The sequence below is a fragment of the Aedes albopictus genome, chromosome 2 (genome assembly GCF_035046485.1).
Source record: "Aedes albopictus strain Foshan chromosome 2, AalbF5, whole genome shotgun sequence".
Lineage (NCBI taxonomy): Eukaryota > Metazoa > Arthropoda > Insecta > Diptera > Culicidae > Aedes > Aedes albopictus.
The window spans coordinates 197,311,437-197,330,083 of NC_085137.1; the positions used below are offsets into that span (position 1 = coordinate 197,311,437).

The 18,647-nt window shown below is 40.7% G+C and overlaps 2 protein-coding genes across 2 annotated transcripts in view; one reads left to right on the forward strand and one right to left on the reverse strand.

Moving 5' to 3' along the window:
* The window catches only part of LOC109429413 (histone-lysine N-methyltransferase eggless), a 25,801-nt gene continuing 7,154 nt past the window's right edge, over positions 1-18,647 (forward strand). The window contains exons 1-7 of the mRNA XM_062850963.1: positions 1-186; positions 265-2,881; positions 9,425-9,551; positions 9,614-9,757; positions 9,817-10,232; positions 10,302-11,540; positions 11,844-12,617. Of these exons, the coding sequence (XP_062706947.1) occupies positions 317-2,881; positions 9,425-9,551; positions 9,614-9,757; positions 9,817-10,232; positions 10,302-11,540; positions 11,844-12,617 (5,265 nt within the window). The 5' untranslated portion in view covers positions 1-186; positions 265-316. The remainder of the gene's footprint in view (positions 187-264; positions 2,882-9,424; positions 9,552-9,613; positions 9,758-9,816; positions 10,233-10,301; positions 11,541-11,843; positions 12,618-18,647) is intronic.
* The window catches only part of LOC109428770 (uncharacterized), a 5,877-nt gene continuing 2,462 nt past the window's right edge, over positions 15,233-18,647 (reverse strand). The window contains exon 2 of the mRNA XM_062850962.1: positions 15,233-15,873. Coding sequence (XP_062706946.1) covers positions 15,541-15,873 — 333 coding nt within the window. The 3' untranslated portion in view covers positions 15,233-15,540. The remainder of the gene's footprint in view (positions 15,874-18,647) is intronic.

Here is an 18,647-nt window from a genome sequence, read left to right on the forward strand (position 1 = left end):
CGCAAAGGAAAAAAAAATCAAACAAAAGTGAGCGTCCGAAAGCAAAGCGAAAAGAAAAGTGTTTTGCTCGCGGAAAAGTTCTTTTTTCGCTAGTGCTTAGTTTTGGAAAATAGCTTATTTTAACGTCCAAATGTTCCGTTAGTGTTCTAGTTCGTTTTAATTGTGGCGATATCTGGAAAGAAGCAGGTAAGTTTGCTAAAAAATGAAAATATTTTGTTGTTTGGTGGAATTGAGGTTAGAATCGCTTTTGTTGTACTTTTCCAGTGCCGTCGTCCATTGATTGATTTTGATCCGGTTGTGCCGGTTGGAAGCAAAGATGGAGAATGAACCGGCAGTAACATCGGAAGCGGCCGTCGCCGGATCTGGTACTAGCGAGAGCGACGACAAGAATGAAAGTGGATTGACAGCCAATGAAGGGAAGGACGGCGACCATCCGGGGCGCAGCAACAATGACGGACACGTAGATCATCCAAAAGCCGTAGAGGGAAAGAATCAGGAAGATGCGGTGCAACAGGATAAGGTTGAGTTGATCGTTCCGGAGGAAGGCTCCGCTGCGATAGAAGCTACCAATCCAAATGAAGCTGAAAAGTCGCCTCCAGCCGAAACCGTTTGTGATGATGAAGTTGAGCGTTCGGAACCGAAGAAGGAAACGGAAGAAGATAAAGCATCACAGAAGGAAAAGAGTGTAGAGCAAGAGGGTGCTGTGGAAGAACTGATAACAGGATCGAAGATTGCCTCGGATGATACAAAGGAGACGTCAATCGTCGAAGAAAAGGAAGGCACTTTAGAAGATCCAGTGACACAGCCGATGGATGTCACGGATGATAAAGCAGAGGAAATGTTGAAGATAGAAGAAGGAGAAAAGATGGAAGTTGAGGAATGTATACCAGCAGAAGTAGCTTCAACGGATATAGATGATGAAAAACCTACTAACGTAGCGAAACAAGCCGAGCAGCATAGTCCAGAGATAACTGAAACTGGAAAGCAAGATGATTCGCTGGATGTATCAAAGGATGTTGCCGAAATAGCAGAAACCGATGAGAAAAAGGCTGAAAAATGTAACGAACCAGGAGAAGTTGAAGCAGTAGGAACAACAAGTCAAAAGACTGATAGTCCTATGATAGTGGATGATGCAAAGGTTGATATCAAAGAACGAACCGTTGAGGAAACAGACGAAGCTATACAACCATCGGAAAAAGTGAACTCAGAGGATGAAAAATCGAAGGAACAAAGTGCTGTGAAAGATTATTCCAAGAATGAGGAAGCTACATGTGTTGACACTACGGAGAAGAGTGACGAAAACATGAAGGATGATGCAACTTCTATCACGATATCTCGCGGAAAAGCTGTGGACAAAACAGATGCTGACGTCACCGAAGGAAACGAAGAAAAATGTGAAAAATCCGAAGAAACAGACAAAGCGGAAGAAGCATCAGAAATGGCGATTACTAAGGAAGATGAATCCAAAGAACAAATTGCAATAGCAGGTGACTCCAACATTGAGAAAGTCAAATCTGCTGACAGCATCGAAGAATGCAAAGAGGTTGTAAAGGATGACATAAACTCTATCACGGCGCCTCAGGAAAAAGCTGACTCCGTAGAATCTCCGAAGCAATTAGAAGAAGTAACAGAAGAGGAGAAGAAAGCGCCGGTGGAAGAGTCTAATTGCATGCAAAAACAAACCAAGACTGACGACGAAAAGAAACCCGAAGAAGATGACGACATTATTTTAATAGATGACGAAAAGAGCACTACCGATGTAGAAAAAGGCAAACTCGAAGAATCTGCCGAGCAAGAGAAGATAGAACCAGCGACGAAGAAGTTAAGGCTGAGTACTGAAGAAAAAGAAGAATCGAAGATGGATACAACCGATCAGGAATCTAAGGAAGCGGATGTAAACAAAGATGCAGAAGAGCCAAAAAGCGATTTGAAGACCGACGAAGATAAGCCTAAAACGGACAAAGTAATGTCGGAAGACGAAGACGTCGTGTTGGTTGAAAATGATTCGAAATGTGAGAACAAAGTCGACGAAAAAGAAGATGAACAAGCAGATGCTGATAAGAACAAATCAGAGGAAGTCGACGTTGTTGTGGTTGTTGAAACTAGCGAGGCAGATGATGACATTCCGAAAGCGGATGAAACAAAGTCGCCTGCTAAAGAGGACAACAGTAAAGATGACTCCGATGTCGTTATGCTGGTAGATTCTGAAGCAGAAGATTCGAAAGACCCACCAAATGAAAAGAAAGTTGAAGTGAAGGAAGTTGCTGAAACGAATGGTGACAAAAAAGATGAAGCAACGAAGGAAGATGAGAAAGATATCGATAAATCAGAGCCGACCAAAACGGATGAAGCCAGCAAATCGGAAGATAAGTCCGACCAAACGACAGAAACTGATAAACCCACAAACGGCACACCGACCAAGCGATTTGTTCTGGATGAAAATACGGGCATGTTCGAAGAGAAGGAAACCCAACCAGAAGAGACCGTGCCGCAGGTCTTTGGCGACTCGGACGAGGATGTCGTTATGGTGGACAATTACGTTACAACCGATCGAAAATCGGCATCCAAACCGCCGTCAAAGGTGCAGCAGCCGTCAGCAACGGCTTCGACGACTAAGGCCATTACCACAGCTACAGCTGAACAGAAAACTCCGACAACGGCTCAAGAGAAGAAGCCGGCAGATGCGACGGCCAAGGAACCGCCATCCAAGCCCAAATCGTCAACCGTGTCCGTCGAGTGTATCAACGCCGAGTGCAAGAAGAACACGAGGGAATCAGCTCCGGCGCCTCCGTTCGTGCTGAACTTTTTTGGGATTCCCAAGAAAACGAAGAAGCAGCGGGTTTGCTTGAGCTGTTACGATGAGGTGGTGGAAAAGTACTCGGTAAGTGAATTGCATTACTTTCATTTTTTCTTGACGCAATGCCCCAACTGGGCTATGGTTTGTTTCTCAGTGAGATCCAGAACTTCCCTGGACAATTTCTACTTTAATTTTCAATGAAATCTTTGCTTTTTTCGTGGAATTTGCTACACATTCTACAAAATGTTTGACAGGAGTTACAGAGAATGTTACTCCTATAGGTTTTCTCCAAATCTCTTTGCACAAATTTCTCCAATCATTCTTTGAAATATGCTCGAGACATCTTGCCAAAAGTTGTTTTATGCTTCGTCTTCATTTGCTAGAAAAAATTGAAGGAACTTCAAAAACAACTTACAGAGAAATCCCAGGTGGAATTCGCAAAAAAAAATCAAGTAAAAATCCTGGACGAACCTGGGATTCCTTAGGAAGCTCCTTCCGAGACTTCCCAAATAAAGGATAACGTGCCCATGGAGCCGGTCTTCTGATACCTGCTTCCGAAATAACTCAAGGTTTTTCTTTTGAAATTCCTCACCTTTTTGAGAATTTCTCCTTTTGGAATTCCTTGAGAAGTTCCATCTGAGATTTCTCAAGAAGACCTTCTGAAATTGCTCCTTTTGCGGGTGTCTTCTTCTGAGATTGGAGCACTTTCTGGTATTCCGCTAGGAAGGATTCCTCCTGGAGTTCCGTTTGAGATTCCTCCAGATTTTTCTTGTGAGATCAACCAGGAGTTTCTCCATATGAGTGTAATCAGTTTTGCGCCTTTTAATTCCACCCATTAGATCCTTTGTCAGATACGCATATTTCGACTACCCCTTGAAATCTTCCTTAGTGTCTGTTATCCACTGAGTAAGACTATACAGGATGTCTAATTCCTGAAATACCTGTAAAACTGGGAATCCTAAGGGTTAATTTTAACAGAGCAAAAACTGGAATACTCCTACAATATCTTGAACAATCAGGGAAATTTTGCTAAAACAAAAAACGTCCGCTACAAGGATTATTCCAGACAATTTAAGGTTTCTTTGTGGAAATGCTGCAGAAATACCTCTTGAAGTGCTTTTCAGGATTTCTCACGAGATTCTTTCCGTATTTCTTCAGGCCATTTTCTTGGTACTTATTCTTTTTTAAATTCCTCCCGAAGATTCTTTCGGATTCCTACTATCATTTTATGCAAGATTCAAACAATTCTCTCTAGAATTCTTCCTTGTACCTATATTTTCCAGGATTCATGAATTCCGATTGATTTTTCCTGGCGTTTTTAAAGGGGATCCTAGAACGTCTTTCAGAAATTTAGCCGGGATTGCTCTCAGAATCCCTCGTCGGATTTTTCTCTTAGTTCCTCCTGCGTTTTGCCCCAATCCCCACAAGAGTTTCTCTGGGGATACAAAGGTTTTCGTGGAGTTTCTGCTGAAGTTTATCTCGGGATTCCTCTCGAAGAGTTTCCGCAACCGCAAGTCCTTTCGTTGGTCTTGTGGCTTCCCCAGAAGAGTTGCTATAAGATCCTTAATCCTGGGAGTTGGGGTCTCCAGTTAGCCTAGTAGTTGAGGCTATAAGTATGCAAGTGCGCAAAGAACACTAAGTTGGAGAGGCCAAGTAACAGTTGGAACGTAAAACCAAAAAGAAGAAGAAGAATCCTGGGAGTTCTAATAGAATTTCATGAAGATTTTCTGAGATTTCAACCAATATTTGTCCAGTATTTTTATTTTTCAATAAATTTTCGTGAGCTTTCTTCCAAAGTTTCTCACTAGATTTCTATTGGAACTTCAACAAGGATATTTTCAAAAGCCTTGTGGGATTTGTTTCACAAGAGCTTTCTCCCGGGACTTCTTTCAGATAATTTTTTCGGTGTTGGTCCTGGGATTGCTCTCAGAGTCACTTCTCTTCTGGATATGATTCCGGAGAGGCTTCTAGGATTTCTGCAAGATCTATTGCTGATATTTCTCATAAGGTTCTTCTGGGGTTTCTTTCAGAGCTTTTACCTGGCTTTTCTTTGTAGTTGCTTATCGGTTTCCTTGCCTGGAGAGTTACCTGAGATTTGTTTTACAGATTTTCTCGGGATTACTTCCAGAACTCTTCCAGAAACCCCTTCCAGAAATTTTATACGAGATTCCGTATGCTCTTTTTAGGATTGCTTTAGTACTTTCTACCGGAGTTCTTGCAAGGATTTTTCTTTGGAATGTCTTCTAGGATAGCTGAAGAAATTCAGATGAAATATGGCAAGAAACTTCGCAAAGACTTATTGGTGAAATCTTGAGAAGAAATCATGGGGAAAACTAGGACATCCCGATATAAAAGTTCTGGGTGTAATCCCGGGTGAAAATATTAAGAAAATTGCAGAAGAAACTCTGAAAATCTCTATAGGAAATCCCGGGAAGAACTTCGGGCGAATTTCCGCGAAGAAACCCTAGACAAACGTTGGAAAACACTGAAAGAAATAACAAGAAGAGCTTCTACAAAAATAACGAGAAAAACTGTTGGAAAGCTATCCCACTAAGAGAAATTTCTGAATACCTTCTGGAAGGATCTCTAGGATGAATCCAGCGAGAAACTCTGGAAGCATATCGGAAAAACCTCTGGAGGAAATCCTAGAACGTATTCCAAAAGACAGAGACCCCGTTGCTCCTGCTGAAAGCCTGGGAGGAACTCTGGTAGAAATCTCGGGAACAACTCTCGAAATCCCGAAAGACCACCTTAAAAATCTCGGAAGGAGCTATTTATGAGAGCAAATACGTAAAAAAAAACACTGGATGAAACTCCCAAGGAGAAAGTCAGAAGTTCACGGGGAGAAATTTGTGACTAGCTGTGAAAGAATTTAAAGAAAGAATTACGATAGAAATCTAAGGAAGAATGCCATTACTACACCACTAGCACAGAGATCTTCCAAGTCCAGTTTCAGAACTGTGTAAGGAGTTTAACGGCTATATAACCGATTTCTGTTTTATTTTCGAAAGAGTAAAAAAGTGTTTGGAGATATATGTCTAAAATTAGGATTAATTTTTGAATTAATAAATTTTCAAAATACCTCCCTGGAAAATCTAAAAAATATATTTTCTCGCAAAGTAACTTAAGGACAAACGTCTTGAAATCCCGCTTCAACAATGCATTGGAACTTCAGACGCACAAATCTCAAGAAGCAAGCTTCAAACAACAGTGAATTTTATTATTCTGTTCTTGCTCACTTGTGATAAGCTTAAAATCAGAAGATGAGGTGCGCTGGTTTTGTTTACGAAGAGATTTGTGCGCTCAAAATCGTGAGTAGGTGCCGAAGTCGGCCATTGTGGCGGCCATTTTGGGATTCTAACAAGTCTGTCCTTAAATCAAGAAGGAATCTGAATAATTGTGGAACACAAGGAGGGCTCCTAGACCTAGCAGGTATTTTCGATAAGCCGGCGATTCCGATGAGGTGCTGCAAATGCCACGTGGACGTAAATGGATCTGGGAGTTAACCCTCTACTTCCCATGGTTGCTCTACTGCACCATCGATTTTTAACGATCTCGACAAACGGAATTAGATGAACATGATCTAATAGTTTTTGCAGAACATTCAAGGTCCTATCTGCAGAAGAGCGGCTCTCTTTGGTTTCCCTCTCTTTCGTTAATATCTTAGCTGTTTATTTGTATTATGATTGTCTCCTTGCATTGAACGCGATGGTCAAAACAATCGTCTTTTGATTTGTACTGCAAAAGTAGTTGAAAAGTGTACCATATGTACCATTGCAATAATAGAGAAAGTGAACAAAGAGAGCCCCTCAAATGCAAACCTCTTGAAATGTTTGGCCTGATGTGATTGCAACATCATTAGTTAAAACCTAGGTTAAAGCCACCTACCAACTACTTGTTGCAATAGTGCAACAATTGATAAACAATCAAAAAACTATTGATTTACAACTAAAAACTTTTTCGTTGATTTCGTAAAATTTGGGCAATTTGTTGAAGCACTTTTATCGGAAACGCTTTCCTGGTATAGAAGTAGTAGTTAACGACTTGTGAGAAGGAAAGGGTTAAAATCCAAAAAGAAATTCCGCTACAAGGATTTCTGCAGAAGTTCCACCAGGATTTCCTCCTTTTCTTGGTATTTCTTTTGGAATTTTTCACGGCTGATAGGTATACTTCTCGATATCTTCCAACATTTTTTTCCAGGCTTCCTGATTCCCAGGATTTCCACCGATTTCTCCTGATGTTTTTCACAGGGTTGCTACAGAATTTTTTTTGGTATTGCTTCCAGATCCCCTCATGGGACTTTCCCAGCGTTCCTTTTACGTTTTGCGCGAAAAAATTCTAGTAGGAATTCTACCAGAATTTATCCCGAATTCTCAATAGGAATTTCGTAGAAGTTTTCACAGAATTTCTCCTAGAATTTCTCTCAAGGTTTCTCTTAAAGACTTTACGCGATTCCTTCATTCGAAAATCTTCCGAGAAACTCCGCAGTCTTATTGCTGAAATCTTGACAGGAATAACAGAAAAAAACTGATAAAACTGATAAAATAATTCATCTCGGGAATAAGTTCAAATAGTAATCCCGAGAAGAAATATTGAGGACGTCCAAGGAGGATATGAAAACCTCTTGTTATCCTGGAAGTAGCTACGGGCGAAATTCTGTGAGAAAATCCAAGACAAATATCGGAAAACTATCGGTAAAACTCCGTGATAAACAGTTGGAAAGCTATCCCGGAAAACCACTAAGTGACATCCCGAATCGGTGTTTAAACAACCTCTGAAATAAAAATCGGAAGGTACTCGAACAGATATCTCGTGACAAAACTTCTGCGGAAATTCAGAATGGAACTCTAGTAGAAATCCCAAAAATAACTCTTAGAAATCCTAAAAGATGTTTACTTAATTTTTGGCACATTCTTGTATAGTTTTGAAAAGTACCGTGCGGTAGGTACCCATATTCTAAACGGTTAAGACAATCTCACAATAAAGGCTCAAATAAATGGTGATGCTAATTTTTAGGGATACTTCTCCACAATACCATCAAGTTGGTTTGTTGTCTAGCTAAATATATAAAATAAAATAAATCTCATAATAACTTGCAGTCTATGATCTAGACATACACGGGATGGCCAAAATGTTTGGGATAGGCAACTTTTTTTCTCCCACAAAAAAAATTCAACATGCTGTAACTTTTCATAGAGTGCATCAAAAAATCTCAAATTTTAACTGTTTGTCAATCTATTATGTATGCATCATTGGTACAAATTTGGGCTCGATTGAATAATTTTTCGCGAAGTTAGAACCGTTCGCGTAAAACACTATTTTTTAGACAACTCATTTTTGAGCTGTCATAACTCGGAAACCAGTGAACCAAATTGAATGAATTTTTTAACGTTTATCAACAATATATTGATACTCAATACGACGTTATAAAATGTAATATTTTCTCACGGCGAATTAAGTTATATCGGGTTGAAATTTTTACCCATATAGAGGAAAATAAGTAAAATTAACAATACCACACAAAAATTATTAAATGTGTTTTTCCTTCAATCTAAATAGGCTCTAATATATCTGATTAGAGATAATTTGAGAACAGAAGTGAAAAATCTTTGGATATCAACACTAAAATTTATTCACAAAATGTAAAAAAATTACATTTTTTCGAGAAAAGTCCCAAAAGTGTCAATCCATGATAACTTTTTTCAACGTTTAAAAAGTATCTATGTTTTAATAGTTTGTGAAGCATGTACATATTGTTAGTGTACGTTCAAAATTTCAGTCAATTCGGTTTACTGGTTTTCGAGATATGACAGCTCAAAAATGCGTTGTCTAAAAAAAAGGTGTTTTACCCGAACGGTTCTAACTTTGCGAAATATTAATCAATCAAGCCCAAATTTGTACCAATGATGCACATATAATAGGTTGACAAACAGTCAAAATTTGAGATTTTTTGATGCGCTCTATGAAAAGTTATAGCATGCTGAACTTTTTTGTGAGAGAAAAAAAAGTTGCCTATCCCAAACATTTTGGCCATCCCCTGTATTTTTGTTACTGGTCGACGTGTTCCTAATTATGGACACCATAAGACGCCGTGAGCCTAATTCTGAACACACAGTGCTACTTACTATATGCAAACAAATATTCTAAGTGCGCAGTTGAGTTAAAAACGATTTTTTTTGTAACGATTGCTTTATAGAGGGATCCAATAAAATTAACGACTCCACTCTCTATTCTGAATGTTGCTTCAAAATCTATTTTGTATTTGCCGCCTGTTCAGAATATGGAGCTGTCTACAATATGGTGCTCGCACGGTATATAAGTTTTAGAAATTTTTTTGTTATTTTTTACATTATGAACTTTAGAGTGTAGAATTAGCATCTAAGTTAAAATACACAAAAATAAAAACAAAAAAAAACATTATGAACTTTTAAAATTGTCCATGGAAAAAGCTGGAAAACTCAGGGAATTTTAGTTTATTTATTTATTCAGTTTCGTCAACCAACGTAGATTAGTACATATCCATACATACATACATTTCTTTGTTTCATTTCTTAAAGCTATAGAACATATATTTTGAGTTATGAGTATTATACTATTATACACCCTGCTATTGTTATCATTTTGCAGATCTTGGGAGCAGCGGTTCTGGATCAACAGCCGTTGTTGTTTTGTGAGATGCCTCGTAAGAACGAACTTGTCGAAATCTCCGACAGCAGCGAAGAGGAGGAGGATGCAGACGTAAAACTGGAAGCAGGTACATGAAGTGGGTTCGAATGTTCAATATGCCGGTATTTTAATGTTCGTGTTTATTCTCAGAAAAACCACTTCCGGCCGATATTATTGCGCTGGTGGAATCCGAGCTGAATGACATTGTTAGCAGCACATTCGAAAAAATCAACATTAGTCAACAGGTCGACTGGACAGAGCAGATCATGAAACAGAAAATTGCTTATAACACAAGTAAGTAAAACATTGTAAAGGAAGATCAACAACACAATAAACAATCTTTAATTTTTCAGAACTCTCCGACGAGATCAACAACGAGTTGAACGAACTGCAACGCAAGGTTGACAAGATTCATCTCAAATTGTACAGTAAATCTCGCCCGCGATACCAAGATCTACCACCGATCAATATATTCGAAATGGATGCCAATCGCCAACCGGTTGTGCAACAGCCCATCCAGGTCAATCGTCAGTATTCCCCTCAGAAACCGTTGAACCAAACAACGCAACAGCAACCACACCAGCAGAAACAGCAGACCTCTCAGACGACGACCATGGGAACTCAAGCCTCAGGAGCCTCGGTTTCTCCGCCGAAGGAAGAATTCAGCCGGCCGGCGGTCTCCGTCGGGCAGTTCTACTTTGCCGTGAAGAACAAGCTTCTCAGCAATTGGTCCGAGTGTCAGGTCGTCGAAGCGGTTACCGTTGCTGATGTAAGTTTAATTTGTTAAGTTTCAAAATACGCAAGGCAAAACAAACTTCCAAAATTTACTTTTTTGCAGAAATCTCTATACAAAGTCAACTTCCTCTACAACATAGGAGGTGGCAGCGCCCCGATCAAAGTGGTTCCAGCCAAATACCTCGCCTATCGACATTCATTCAACGTAAAACTGCCGCTGGGCACCCGAGTCATTGCACGATTCGACGCCGGAACTACCCAACCGACCTTGAACAAATCCCAGCAAGCTAAGAGCACCTCGTTCTATCCGGGTATCATTGCCGAATCGTTCGGTAAGTATAACAGAAATCGTTATCTGATCTTCTTCGACGACGGCTATGCCCAATATGTGACCCACGGGGATGTCCGGGTGGTGTGCGAGGAATCGAAGGAAGTCTGGTTGGACATCCATCCGCACTCGCAGGAGTTCATCAAGAACTATCTGATGAACTATCGGTCACAGAGACCCATGGTGCAGGTGAAGGTCGGCCAGCGCATCATCACGGAATGGAAGGGTAAGTGGATCTACGCCAAGGTTATCGACATCGACGCTAGCTTGGTCCAGCTACACTTCCCGGATGATAACCGGTACGAGTGGATCTACCGCGGTTCCACTCGATTGGGTCCCCTTTACCAAGAGAAGGCGCTTAGCATGAGCAAGCAAAGCAACAAGTTCTCCAAGTTCCAGAAGAGGAACGAACCTTCAATCGAATACATCACCCTGGATGACGACGACGATGAATCGGATCAAGCCAAACAGCAGGACGCCAAGAAGGCCATCACACCTCAGGAACAGGCCCTGCAAGCTCTGAAGAATCTCCAGATGAGTCAAGCCGATTCGGCTAATCGTTCGGTGGCCAAGAAGAGCACCTTCCACCGCTCGACACCAGCCTCACAACCTTCCGCCGTGTTCATGAACAGTTCCACGATCTACTGCGAGGATGATCGCCCCAAGGGCAAGATAGTCTACTACACGGCCAAGAAGCATCTACCTCCCCTAAAGTACAAACCACACGACTGCAATCCCAACTGCCTGTTCAAAATTACGCACAATCTCAAATCGTACAGTCCGATGGCGAAACCGTTGCTCTCCGGCTGGGAACGGCAGCTCTGCAAGATGCGGTACAAGAAGGTGTTCGTCGTCTATCGGGCACCGTGCGGTCGCCGGGTACGCAATATGTACGAACTCCACATGTACCTTCGGATGACAAAGGCCACCCTGAATGTGGAGAACTTTGACTTCGATCCGATGATTCACTGCCTGGCGGAGTACGTGATCGAGAATCACATCTATCACAATCCGGTGAGTATTTCACTAGTTAAAAGTTTGATTGCGATGAAAATTTTAGCTGAGTTTGTCACAAATGCCCCAAGATAAAGAACCAATTTCAAATGCATCCCCATCAATCAAAATGCAGCCTAATAAGTTTCGCCGGAAAACCATGTTCTGACATTGTCTAATCTAATTTTGTTTAATGTGATATATGATTTCCATTTTAAGTTCAAAATCTGTCCGTATTCTGTCCGGATTATAACAGAATATAACAGAACAGAACAGAAAATCTGTCCGTATTCTAAAACACCTCTTCTGGTCTCAAATTTGCAGGATCTCTCGGATGGAAAGGAGTTTATGGCTGTTCCTTGTGTCAACTACTTTGACGACACCAAACCGCCCCCGTGCATCTACTCCACCGAACGTATCCCCACGGAAGGTGTCAATTTGAACCTGGATTCGGACTTCCTCTGTGGGTGTGATTGCGAGGACGATTGTATCGACAAGAGTCGATGCCAGTGTTGGCAGCTGACAATTGCCGGAGCCAAATTCGGTAATCCCAATACGCAGATCGATAACATCGGATACGTGTACAAGCGGCTACAGGAACCCGTAGTGACCGGTATCTACGAGTGTAATTCCCGATGTAAGTGTAAGAGCAACTGCTTGAACCGGGTTGTGCAGCATCCGCTGATGACGAAGCTCCAGGTATTCAAAACCAGCAATCGTGGTTGGGGCATTCGGTGCCTGAACGACGTCGCCAAAGGAAGTTTCATCTGCATCTACTCGGGACATCTGCTCACGGAAGAGGCGGGTAATACGATTTGCGAGATGAACGAAAACAAGGCCGGCGATGAGTACTTTGCCGATCTGGATTACATCGAAACGGTGGAACAGCTGAAGGAGGGCTACGAAGCCGATGTGGTTGAGTCGGAAAGTGAAGCGGATAGCGACGAGCCGGATTACGATGCCAAGCAGGACAGCGCTGCGTCGGACGATGATTTCACGGCAAGCACAAATCCGACCGATGCGGCTGTGAAAACGAGATCGCAGGTTAGGAGAGATAGCCGGTCGTCTACCCAGAAGACGGAGTCAAAAACTGAGAAGGTGAGTAGGTTGAACTAAGTAAAATTTCAAAAGTTTCACCACCATATTATAGACAACTCCATATTCGGAACACTCGTCAAATATAAAAAAAAGATTTTCCTCTTATGAAGCAACATGAATGAGAATGGAGAGGGTGGGCTGGCTCACCAACACTTCCGGTCCGCTTTAGTGCTTTATGCATCATTGTGGCCAGGTGTTGTTCTAGTTTTTCCAACTGTATTGTAAAGCATGAGCGGTGATCCTTGGCATTCCTGTGTAAATTGGGGTACTCGAAATGTTGATCGATCACCGATTATTGCTGACAGATGCAGTGGAAAGTTTGTCTTAATACGTATCAATCGTCTCTGACAAACGAGAAAAACTGACCTCACTGATTACCTGTCTCTGAGCCAAATTTGGTATAGAGTCTTCAGTCTCCGATTAATCGCTTCATGTTTGATGGAGGTTTTTAATCCAATGGGTTACATAGCCGCTATCCGAATGAAGAGAGTAATGTTCCGCGTAATATATCACAAAACAAAAGAGGTACGGTACATTACGTGGAGCGGATATACTGAATTGGGTACCAGACCAAGTCCCTGCTGGGTGGCACTAAATAGGTGAGCCATAGACAATAGAATCGTCAATGTCGGAGGGCATAGTATGTGACTATTGTCGAAACAACACTATTTTTGGTCATTGTCCAGCCAAAATCATAAGCGGCGTCCACTTACACTAAGCGCATAACTATGTTAGGGTCAAGATTAGGATGAAATCATTGGTGAAATATAATAACACTTTTTAGTTTGTGTAGTTAGTTGAACTAGAGTTAACTTTTTATTGAGACATTTTCTGTAGGTTTATTCTGGATTACAATACATTAGCTGCCCTTTAACTGAATTATTTTATAACAGTAAACAACATTATTCCTTCTTGATAAAAGATGTATTAACAAAAGCATTTCAATGTGGACATAGAATTGCCAAACTATATATCTGATCAGATATTTTTCCGGTATTAAATTTCGGGTGGAGAGTTGAACACTTACGGAAAATAGTTTTTCAATGTCAGACAAACATATCATGAACACAGCTACCAATGAACCAAACCTTCTCTACTGTCTTCTCGTTTCGCCGCTTCATATCCTCAATTGAACTTATCTGACACTAGTTAGGACTGTCTGTGGAAGATCCGGGTTTCTAATTCTGTGTAGGACTTGTTAAAACGGGATGCCTGAGATGTACTGCGGACAAATGGACTGGAAGTACTGAGCAATCACAATAAATTACTGTCGTACTAATCATATTAAATGCATGCTTTTCTACTTACATCCCGAACGTCGCCAACCGGCAAAGAGGACATGACGAAAAAACGCGAGATGGCCCTAACAAAAACTAGAAAGGCGATGAAAATGGTCACCGATGCAACGATATGGAAACAAAATAGATGAGAAATTATCGACCAAATCATAATCTATGAACATATCGTAATGTTCTTTATCATTCATTCTTTCTTTTTCTCGTTTCAGCAACAAAATCGAAACCTCTCTACTATCTCTTCATTTTCTGCCTCTTCCCATCCTATTCCCACATCTTCCTATATCCCCTACCCCATCTATTTAATGTATCTGACACTTGTTGGGACTGGTAACGCCAGCGCCTGCCTGTGGAAGATCCCGGTGTGCTAATTCGGTGTAGGACATGTTAACGGGGGAGGCTTAGTAGGTCCACATTAGGCCGTCCCTTATTTTGCAAAAATTGGAAATGTTATAAGTTCGTTGTTGGAAAATGATCGTTTTAGCTAAAAAATGATCGTGTCAAAATTTGAAGTCATTATCTCAAGGCTAAGTGGTCCCTCAAGGGGCCTAAAGTTGTCAAATATTGTATGGGACCAAAAAAACATGAAATTTTTTTCGACAAAAGAATACGCTAGTCTACTAAAACCGGTGATTTTAGGACCCTGAAGGGCCAAAAATGTGCTTAGATTAGCGATATCTCTACTCGTTTTTGAGTTATTGAACAAAATAAGGTAAGTTTCCTTCGGAATCTAAAAAAATGGTCAAAAATGCTGATTTTTCAGTTGTTTTTTGTCAATATCTTGGAAACGAGTAGAGATATCGCAAATCTAAGCACATTTTTGGCCCTTTAGGGTCCTAAAATCACCGGTTTTAGTAGAATAGCGTATTTTTTTGTTGATAAAAATTTCATGTTTTTTTGGTCCCATACAATTTTTGACAACTTTAGGCCCCTTGAGGGACCACTTAGCCTTGAGATACGGACTTCAAATTTTGACACGATCATTTTTTAGCTAAAACGATCATTTTCCACTAACGAACTTATAACATTTCTAAATTTTGCAAAATAAGGGACGGCCTAGTCCACATCTGCCTACAAGCAGATGGGCTGACAGTTGTCGGCCTGGGTGTGGACTGAGCAATTACAATTACAATTACAATGAAGCAACATGAATGAGAATGGAGAGCTTCTTCTAAGATTCCTTCAGAAATACCTTCTAAGATTCCAACAGCAATACTTACTAGGATTTCATCAGATATTTCTTCCGAGGCTTGTGTATAAACAGTATGAACTGGGGGGTTTTCTCTCGGTTGGAGTAGTGATCTGTACTCTACGATGGTCACGATACAAGAGAGCTGATCGCTCCGTTTATTCAAGTTTTATACGATTCATCGAACACTTTACTTTGTTATGGTGGTATTACATTATAACAGTCCGAGACCTGTCAACTGGTGTTGCACTGAACTAAACCGATTAGTTAATTCTGAATGGATATTACACTCCTTATCCCTTAAAATTAAGTAAACTGTTTCAGAGTAGATCACAAGCAATCTTAGGAAATATATTTAATTCAACTTGAAAATACGAGTTTGATAGCAACAACACCTTACTTATAAGAAAAAACTTGGATGATTTCACTGAAAATATGTTTAGGAATAGTATACAAAATCTTCATGCATCTTGGACTTCTTCTTTCTTCTGGATCTCCTTAGTTCACTATTCGAATGCGTCGGCTGCAGAACGCTTGGATGTACTTCGCTTATTGACGGACTTGGAGTGACGCTATCAGGTTCGCTCAGATCGGGAAACTCGGATTCCGAATTCTCAATGTCCTCCATATCCTTGAATGATCGTTTGGTTCCTCGTGGTGTTCTCATATCGGCCAACCGAAGCTGGATGTTCCGCCTGTGTTCGGTTCTATTGGCCGGTCCCGGTCTTATCTGCCCCCTGTGGGCCGAGATTAGATTCGCTCCGATTGCTATCTGAAAAATATTGAGAGAGATTTGTTTAATAAATACTCCCTCAATCCATTTTTCAATACTATTGGAATTATAGTTTCTGTAGTAAACCTTGTCTCCATGAACTAACTTTTTCAGTGGATCTTTCTTAACGTTATCAACATTACTCTTTAACGGTTCTTCCACTTTTGTTACCGCATGACGTTTTTTTAAGCTTGACTTAGGGTTTATCAAATCAATGAGGGTTTTGGGCTTATATGCGAACACCTTGTCTGCAGGATGGGTACCCTCAGACGTCAGACAGCTATTGCGATAGTTAAAGAGAAAGTAATCCAACCTGTCTTGAAAACCCCATGTTCTCATTTCAGGATCCACGAGAAATTTCTTTAAAACTTCTTTCGCTACCCTAACCAACCTTTCTGCCTGTCCATTACTTTGTGGGTGGTAGGGAGGACTCTTCATAACTTCAACGCCTTGTCTTTCAAGAAAACTGATAAACTGTTTCGAATTGAATGGTGGGCCGTTATCAGTTACCAAAATGTCTGGCAGTCCAAATCTTGCAAAAAAATTAGTCAACTTCCTGATCACCTTTGCAGCGTCTGTGCCAAATCTCATCCAATATATTTCAAGCCACTTTGAATGACTATCGACAATCAGGAACAAGGTCTGCTTTTCAAAAAAGAAGAAGTCCGCGTGTACGCGCCCAAAAGGGCGATCCGAAGGAGCCCATTTAGACGTTATATTTTTCCCAGGAACTACTGCCATTTTCAAACAAGTGGTGCATTGTTTTACATAGTCCTCAATATCGGAATTGATTCCGAACCAATAAACTGTTCGGCGCGCTTCCTGTTTCATTTTGATTACACCTGCATGGTTGGCGTGCAGGATTTTTAAGATCTTCGTCTGCAGTACTTTTGGAACAATTACTCGATCCTGAAATAACAAACACCCATCTACCTCCTCTAATCCTTGATGGTGTGAGTAAATATCTCTAAAACATTTGTCCACCCTACTCGGCCAACCATGCTGTAGAAACGAGTATATTTGTTGAAGAAATGTGTCATTTTTCGTTTCAGCAGCTACCAAACTATGGTTCAAAGGCAAATTATCAGAAAAATTCAAACTTTTAACGTAATGTTTTTCCAACTTTTTTGGGACTTCCTCCATCATTGGGAACCTGGAGCAGAAATCTGCGTTGCTCATACGCTCAGATGGTCTATAGAATATCTCGTAATCATAAATGGATAACTCCATAATGTACCTTTGCAGTCGTGTGACGAATATTGAATTTTTCCCAGGCTTACCAAGGATACCCAACAGAGGCTTATGGTCTGTGTAGATTAAAATTTTTTGACCATAAAGAAATTTATGAAATTTCTTAACTGTCGTTACTACCGCAAGTGCCTCCAAATGAAGGATGGGGTATTTTTTTTGAGCCGAGTTCAAAGAGAAAGAGGTGAAAGATATTGGCCTTTCAGCACCTTTAATTACGTGAGAAATAACACCTCCTAAGCCGTAAGACGAGGCATCTGTACAGACAATTATCGGCTTTTTCGGGTCGTAAAATGTTAACAATTTTCCAGTAAGCAGTTGTTTTTTGCAGTCCTTGAATGCTTTGTCACATTTCTCATCCCACACATATTTAACGTCTTTCTTTAGCAAATTATATAGCGGATTCAATAAGGTTGATAAATTAGGTAAAAACTTGTTGTAGTAGTTGATTAATCCTAAAAAAGCTTTAAGCTTGTTTATATTGTCAGGTGTTTCAGCTTGCTAGTAGCGACTTTTTCAGGATTAGGTTGAAGGCCATCTTGTGAAAGAATATGCCCTAAAAATGGTAGTGTGCTAACAAAAAATTTACATTTCTTATAATTTACTTTAATGTTAGCCTTAGCCAACCGATCAAGAACTAAAGCCAACTTGTTTTTGCAGTCTTCGTAATCTTTTCCAGCAATCAACACATCGTCAAGATAACATGACACAAATTCAAGTCCATGTAAAACTGTATCCATGACTTGCTGGAATATAGCCGCACTGGATGAGGCTCCCTGTGGAAGTCTATTATAAGAATATAGCCCCTTTGGCGTGTTGATAACAACGAACTTCCTAGACTTTTTTGAAAGATTTAGTTGAGTGTAGGCAGTTGCAAGGTCTAAAGAGCAAAATATTTTACAACCTGCTAGAGATGCAAACACATCTTGTGCAGTAGGCAATGGGTACACGTTTGGAATTATAACCTTGTTAATTGACACTTTACAATCTATTACAAGACGAATATCTCCATCCTTTTTTATCACAACCACTACCGGCGACTCCCAAAGACTCGTTTTAATTGGGGTTATAATTCCGTCTCGTTCCAACGATTCCAAATGATCCATCACTTTCTCTTTCAATCGATATGGTACATCATACGCTTTACGAAATATAGGTAACACCGCTAGCTATCATGGTTTCCCATAGCGGAAATCATCATAGTTACAGGTCGCAAGCCCTGGTAAAGTGTGGAACGTTTTGATGGCTGTGATCCCTGACCATCATGTAATCATAATCCCAGGGATACTCAAGTGACCATAGTGTTGGGTTGTGGGGGTTGCGTGTGTGGGGTGCATATATTGACAAGCATTGCTATGGATCGTTAGGGCTGAGTAGGAACGGGAAATGGTTCTACGATTGCTTAATTGCGATTATACCTACTGGTATGGTCGTGGTTTAACAGTGGTGGCGCCGCTTTTCGCTTGTGTTCGGCCTAGGTGGTTTGTTTAGGCGGTGTGGGTAGGTCTGTATGTACTTCGTACGTG